Source organism: Arachis ipaensis, chromosome B2, assembly GCF_059453495.1.
Source record: "Arachis ipaensis isolate K30076 ecotype BB chromosome B2, ASM5945349v1, whole genome shotgun sequence".
In the NCBI taxonomy this organism is placed as follows: domain Eukaryota; kingdom Viridiplantae; phylum Streptophyta; class Magnoliopsida; order Fabales; family Fabaceae; genus Arachis; species Arachis ipaensis.
In genome coordinates this window covers 119,464,596-119,472,545 of record NC_142437.1, presented here as the reverse complement: position 1 = coordinate 119,472,545, position 7,950 = coordinate 119,464,596, and the positions used below count along the sequence as shown (strand labels likewise).

The 7,950-nt window shown below is 33.7% G+C and overlaps 1 protein-coding gene across 1 annotated transcript; it reads right to left on the bottom strand.

The window, feature by feature from the left end:
* Window positions 1–345: 345 nt before the first annotated feature.
* LOC107626088 (uncharacterized) lies at window positions 346–1,271 on the bottom strand. The gene has a single exon (XM_016328867.3). It carries the CDS (start codon window positions 1,164–1,166, stop codon window positions 444–446), a length of 723 nt encoding a protein of 240 aa, XP_016184353.1. The 5' UTR covers window positions 1,167–1,271; the 3' UTR covers window positions 346–443.
* Between the last annotated feature and the right edge of the window lie 6,679 nt (window positions 1,272–7,950).

Below are 7,950 nucleotides of genomic sequence, written 5' to 3'. Positions count from 1 at the left end.
GTTTCGAATTTGAATCTCACTCCTAATTTAAAAAATATATATATATATATATATATATATATATATATATTAGGGTATGACGTTATTTTCATCTCTCAACCAAGATTTAAATGGCCTTTAGACATCATCAACACCAAACTACACACTAAGGACATAATTGATTCATGGGGGTAAAATTAGCACAAGAATTTTGTATAGATATAAATTATATCCGTAAACACATCTATACAAAATTCAGTCATAGTTTTACCAATCAGTGAAGCAACCAAATATGTGTGTTAAGAATAGAAATTATTAGTCACCTTTCTTGCCCCTCAAACTAAAAGACAAACATACATTGTATGATTAACATCATAGATATTTTTTTTTATTTAAATAATCAAACTTTTTCACAAATTAAAATACACATACATATACTTTTTTACATATGACAAGTTCCTTACTTACCCTTTCCTCAAGGAACTACTCTTTCCAACAATTGTTGTAGTCCTAATCTTCTTCTTGGCACGGTTGATGAACTCAGAGAATTGATCTCTATGTTGATGATGATCCTTTTCATTTGCGCCGCCGCCGTGAGACTCATGATCTTCTGCAACGCTGTTATGTCCCCGGCCAATATTCGACATAGTTCGAATCTTTTTCTTGGCACGTTGAATGTACTCATTGAAAGTTTCATCAATATTCATCATTGATTTCTTACCTTGTTGCTCTTGATGCACTCCATCATGATGATGATGATGGTGATGGTGATGTTCTTGTCCATGATCCTTGTTTGTTGCACTTTGTAAATTTGTTGCAACAAAAGGTGGTGAAGATTTTGGTGCTTGGCCATAAATATTTTCTTTTGGTGGTGTTGAATACTCAAATTTGATTGGGATTGTTCTTGGTGATGCTTCTTTATGATTACCCTTTTCATGTTGTTGTTGAGGTATATGTGGTTTGGTTTGGATTTGGATGGGAGTGTTATTATTTGGAGATGGTGATGAAGACGACGACGGCGATGATGATGGTGATGAGGTTGAAATTGAACCTAATTTGGCATGTTTAGGTTCTTGATTATAGCTTGATATTCGGTTAATGATTCTAATAGCTGGGTTACTTGCAATTGCTTGACGAATTTTGTTGCAAACAGAAGGATTTGAATTTGAAGTGTTGTTTTTATCCATAGAGTGAAAATTCAAGGTTCAAGTACAACTATAAGGGTTTTTCTAACTAGGTATTTTAAGGTTAGAAGATTTTTAGGGTTTGGTTGGTGCAACACTTGCAAGAGATATAAGAGATTGTTTTATAGAGTTTTTTTGAGGTTAATTAATTATATCCTTAGTGTGAAAGAAAAAGGTGAGAAGACAAGGATATTTTATTAAAAAAATGAAAAAATAATACAAGTATCTACTTTTGAAAAATTTGATCCTTTGTGTGGAACCAAATATAATTGAATAAGCTGTCTTGATAAGATTCCTAATAGGCACTAATGTGATGGCCTTTTTTTTTTTTTTTGTTCTCTCTTAATTTCAATGGAATGAGATAGAAGAGAATCAATTCCAAACTTTCATGTTCCCTGTAATTGTCTCCACCTAGATGGTTATAGCTTAAAATAACTACTAACCCGATATATAAGCACTGTTACTACAAAGAGTACTACATCCTTGATCGTGAAATATTGATTGCTTGTTGAACCCTGTGAATTGCGTGAAAATAGAGTATATAAAATTGATTAACTGTAACATTAGGACTACTCATAGATAAGGTTCCTTTCAAATTATTGAAAATGTACATGATGCAAAGTACAAATTTAATTTTAGAAATTTTAAAGTTAATGGTGACTTACCTAGCAAGGTTACGTTTATTCTCAATTTAGAGAATTTCTTCTTTTCTAACTTATGATTCTGATATATTGACACCTTAATGAATAAAAGAAAGGCAAGAACTTGTTTATAGAGTATCATCAAACATTAGGTATACCACATTTAAAAAAAAAAAAAATTTTTAAACTTTTGATTTTACAATTTTTTAAATTATCTTTAACTCAGCCTATTTTTATTAAGCTAGCCTCGTTGGGTATAAACTATAAAGTAATATATAGGAATGGAATAATGTTGTCGTTGCATCTTAAATTACGGTAGTTCATTTGAAAAAAAAAAAAAAAAACATAAGGGTTGTAAATTTTAAAATACATGAATGAAAATATGTCACTACATTATGATGTATTTCATTAAGAAAAAATGTTTACATAAATACATGAGTAAAAGAATAATGATAATGAGGGCGTATGATGGTGTAGGGTTCATCATATAGTATTGTGAATTCGAGAAATAATTAAACCCTAGCTAGCAATAATCAAACCCTGCAAAAAAAGTCTCATCTCTTTGGTTGGTGTATAGTATTTAGGGTTAACTACAAATTCAATATTCGAAAGACTCAATCATCAACAAAATTTTTTTAAAAGATGTTATCAATAAAACAACCCCTAAATGATTTGAAAATACGATACACAAGACTAATAAATATTATATTTTTTATAAATAACAAATAAATTTTTGTATTTTAACAAACGACTTATCCATTAGATCTATCTGTTATTTCTGACTCTGAAAAATTCAACTTTTGACTCCTATGCTACTTTGGAAAGCTATATTAATTTATAATAACTTTTTCAACATCAAAAGTCCTGTTAATTATTCTTTAGATGCTAATGAGTCAAAAGATGATTTTTAATAGAATTTTAGAAATCGTCTATTGTTCCGTCTTAAATTCATAAGTTTGTAAAAATTTAGATTTTTTGGAATTTGAACTAAAACACAATTTAATTTCTATTCTTATTCGTTTTGATTTTTTTTATATTTTATTTGAATCTAAACAAAGATATTTTCTTATTAATATTTATATTTTAACTTAAAATAAGAAATGTCAATAAGTTGTACAAATAGTAATCAAATATATATATATACTGCACAAATAGTAAATCGAAGGGTTAGGTACTTTTTTCGTACCTAAGGTCTAGGGTGAAAAACAAATTTGTCCCCGACCTTTTTTTTATTAAAATCATCCTTAACATTACAAAACGTTATAAAATCATTCTTTTGTCCATAAACAACATTTTTCAGACAACTTTATCCTTAAACAAAAATAAAAAATATTAAAAAAAATAAACCACCTCACCCCACCCCTTACCCCCACTCCTCCCACCTAAGACAGAAAAACTAAAAAAAGAAAACAAAAGACACAGAACAAAAGAAGAGGGAAATAGAGAGGAAGAAGAAAGAAAAGGAAAGGAAGAAGAGGGAGGTGACAGCGGGAAAGAGTGCGGCCGCTGTCGTTGCCGTTGGGTCGTGACTAGAGAGAGAGAGACAAAACGAGGAGATGAGAGAGAGAATGAGAAAAGAGAGGAACAGAGGGAGAAGAAAGGAAAGGAAGAAGGAGGAGGTGACAGCGAAGAGCTGTTCTATCAGCGTCGAGCTCCATCGACGTCGTCGAGCTTTTAGTGGTGAGGGGCTCTGCTCTTCTCCCTCCTTCGATCTGTCCTCTCCTTAGCCACAGCTGCGACAACAACGGCAGTAGCTTTCCGTACCGTCCCTTCTTCCTCCTCTTTCCTTCAACCGCAACAGCGACGGACGACAATAACACCACTCTTCTCTCTTTTTTCTCTTCTCTCTTTTCTGCGTTCTCTCTCTTAAGTTTGAGGGATTGGAATTTTAAATTTTCTGTCTTGAATTTGAATGTGGTGGTTATTGATGGATTTTTGAATCTAAATATATTGTTGTTGATTATGTATTAACTTTGTTTGATTTTTTTGAAATTAAAAAAAGAGATGGTGTTATTGTTGTGATGAATTTTTGAATTTGGATTTATTGTTATTGTTGATTCTACATTTGGCTTTGTTTGATTTTTTGAAATTAAAAAAAAATAGTTGGTATTGTTGTTGAAAATTTGGGGAGAGAGAGTGGAGTAGAGAGGTGTAAGACCCAGAATTTTCAAAAAGTAATATTATTATAAGTTAATTTCAATTTATTTATTCATTAAAGACTTTATTTTTAGAATTATTTTATTGAAAGTAATTAAATCAAGTTTTGACAATTAAATTAGAAATTTTATTTAATTTTATAATTATTGAATAATTTTCTATATTTAAATTATACAGCTTAACAGTTGTAAAAGAATAAGAATTTTATACAATTTAGTTACATAATTGAAATTCTAAAATTTAATACTTTAATTTTATAAACAAAGAAAATTAATTATATTATCTTTAATTTTAAATTAAAATATTTGATTAAGAGTTAATTAGTAAATTAATAATCAAATAATATTTTTAACATAATTTTAATAGATTACATTAAGTTTTTAATTAATACTCTATACCTCTAATTTTATTAAAATTACCTAAATTACCCTAATCCTAACCTTCTACCCCCACCGTCTTTTCCTTCCCCAAACCTAATACCTAATTGCCTCAGGAAACAAAGAACAGAAGAAAGAAACAAATGAAAGAAAGAAAAATAGAAAGGGGAAACGGGAAAATAGAGAAAGAAAGAAGGAAGGAAAGAAAGAAAGGGAGAGAGCGATCTGAGAGAGAGAGCAGAGGGAATCCAAAAGGAAGGAAGGGAGGGGGAGGCTCGCCGCCGTCGGGGTTAGGTGCCACCGCTCCCGGCGCCGTCGCTATCGCGGAGAGGAGGGACAGAGACCTCGCCGCGCTGCCCAGTTCACTGTTCTGCTACCACCGATTTGTCTTGAAGCCGTCTCTGCCGAGCCACCATCGATGCAAGGAACCGCGAGAGAGAGAGAGAGAGAGAGAGAGAGGAGTCATCGAGGGAGAAGAGGCTGTACAGAGGAAGGAAGCGTTGCTGCCTGCGCTGCTGCTGTGGGTTCGCCGTAGCCGTGGAGGACGCTGGAGGGAGGGTGAGTCAGAGGAGAAAGAGAGCAAACGGAATCTGATTAGAGAGAGTGAGAGACGCGATGGAGGGATGAGGGAGGAGTTGTTGTTGCTACTGAATCGCCGTGGAGCCCCATCGCCGTCAGATCCACCTCCATTCCTGCTGCCGTGGTGATGGCCGTGCCTCTGGTCACTGGAAAACCACCACTACTCCTTCTGCCCCGCCCCTGTTTCGTTAGGGTTTGCTGCTTTTCATGGTGAGACTGAACTTGTTTTGTCTCCTTCACCATGTTAGTTGGTTTTAGTTTCACCAAATATCCACTTCATGTTAATTTTAATTTGTCAGAATAAATTGTTACTATTCGGTGTTGATGTTGCTGCTGTTATTACTGTTGGTTCTAATGCCATTGCTGTTGTTGCTGTTGATTTGGAATAAGTGGGTTTGTCGCCTTTGCCTTCTTGGTAAGCGTTTTTACTTCCAGAACTTTTGAAATCGATACTCCAATATAAGTTATTAGAGGCTCTGAGCTGTTGGTATTGTAGGGTTAAGTTCCGATGATTTTATATCAAAGTTAAGGTCGCTGTTGGACCATCGGAGTTTCTGGCCGCTGTCGGAGCTGCCGCCGGGGCAGCTCGGGATTGCGGCTGTTCCATTTCACTCTTACTGTAGGTATATCCTATTGCGAACCCTCGCTGTTAGTTTTCTGTTATGTGTTATTAAGGTTTTTGCGATATTTATGTTTTAGGATTGAGTTGTCGGGTTTGCTTGTTGCAATTAAAACAGTTTCTGCTATTGCGGAAGTGAGCAGAACTGTGCTTGAAGCTGCAGTTTATTTCGGGTGGAGAGGAATGATTCTTGTGACGCCTTTAGTTTATGGGTTCAACTTCCGAGGTAGGGATTTACTTAAAATTCATTTTATCTTACAGAGTTGTTATAAATAGATATTAATGTGAGGAACATATGTCTGTGATTAAGATTGTCTTATAAATGTGGTTGTTTGCTGGACTGAATGACTGATTGCTTGTCTGCTTCAGTAGTTTGTGATTACTGAAAAGAAATTAGTTTGAAAGGTTATTTAGTTGATTATTATGAAAAGTGGCTTTCTTGGTTTTGATGCTGTTTTGAGAATGTAAACGAATCGGCTTTGGAAATGATTTGAAATATGAAAATGAATTAATTTTAGAAACAGTTTAATTTTGAGTTAGTCTGACTTTATAAATGATTTAGTATGTGAGCTGGTTTGATTTTAAAAATAGATTTGTTATTGGCATTGATTTGCTTTGAAAATAAATTGATATCGGAGTTGGTTGAATTTCGGAAGATGATGGAGATTTGGAAATAGTGAGAAAAGGTTTGAGAAATGTTTGGATGGAACCCGAAAAGGGTGGCAGAGTCCGAGTTTTAGAGGAGATACTGCCGAAATTTTATAAAATCGGAAGTTTTGTTTGAAGTAGTTGTTTAAAAAGATTTAATTGATTTATTTAGAAAAGAAAGAATTATGTTTTGGATTGAGATTGTTAATTAACGGAAAGAAGGATGATGAGGATTGATTTGAAATATGATTTTTGAATGAATTTGGAAATGGGATATGGATTAACGAATGATGATGATATTGATGAATAATGAATGAATTATTTATGTGGCTTATGAATTTGAAATATCTGAGATACGAGGTTTCCTGGATTAAGTGTCGTGGCTTGCCATTACGTGTACCAGGTTGAAAACTCGATACTCTGTTGACCCTACGACGTAAGTGTGACCGGGCACTATATAAATTCCCGGGAATGTTACCCCCATTGAGCAATATTGATTATTTGAGAAAAAGCTATGCATAGATTCTTGGGGATGCACGTCGGGGGACGGTCTAAGGACAATTCAGACTTGTTGGGTTGGCTGGATAACTGACAGATGAGCCTCATCATCCATAGGACAGGCATGCATCATATGCATTTGTATGCTTTGCTTGGGTTTGAACTTATTTTGGTTTGTCTAATTGCTAAACTGTTTTTAACTGCTACTTGAACTATTTGCTGTAACTGCTACCTACTTGTGCTTTCCTTGTCTATCTTGCCTGTGTTTGTCCTGGCGTGCTACATTTGAGAATGAACTTTGGTGCTGAATTAATGATTGTGTTGTTTGATTGCCTGGTTGGTTTCTGATTGAGATTTTTGTTATAAGAAAGATTAAACGTTTCTTTGAAAAGGTTTTGAACGATTACTTACTGGTTTTTAAAAGATTCATAAGGCAATGATAATCACTGAGTTTGAAAACAGTTTTCTTATTAAATATCTTCTTATGACAACTTTGAAACTGTGTGGTGAGACCGTGTGGTTAAGTTCTCACCCCTCTACATATTTACCTTTTCAGGAACCGGATGAAGAAGTATTAAGAAGAGTTATACTGCGTTTGGTTTATAAGATGTTGTATTAATTAGATTATTTTCTTCCCTCGTCTTTGTTATTACAAGTTTGTAAGAGGGATAGGAATCGTATGTTTTATATGTATACTATATTATGAGTTATTATGTAAGGAGTCTTGTATATGAATCTATACCTGTTTGTATTTTTCTTAAGATAAAGTGTTTATTTTCGGTTTTCTAAGAAATCAGCGATACAGTGTCGAATCACAGGCTCCTATTTTAGTATTTAGTATTTAGTATGTAAAGTAGTCGTAATACTTCTTGCTATCAGAGTAGCGCAGCCGGAAACGTGACTTCTGATAGTGAGAGTGTTACAAGAGGAGGTTGAGATAAACAGTGGAGTGAGGAAGGTGAAGGGAAAATATGATGATGAAGGGTATTTTAGTCTAAAATAAAAAAAAGGATGATTTTAAAACGTTTAGTAACGTTAAGGATGATTTTAATAACGAAAAAAGGTCAGGGACAAATTTGATTTTCACCCCAAACCTTAAAGACGAAAAAAGTACTTAACCCTAAATCAAATTAACTAGATTTGATTTACCATGCACTGCATGAGTTCAAAAGCATTTTCCTACTAAACCGAATCTATCTATTTCGATTTAGTACTGAACATGCTAATTCGAACCCAACTCATTTAATTTACATTGAAAATGTGTAAAT

Excerpts from the sequence above, each read along its gene's own strand:
- LOC107626088 (XM_016328867.3), bottom strand. The coding sequence starts at position 1,166 with ATGGATAAAAACAACACTTCAAATTCAAATCCTTCTGTTTGCAACAAA.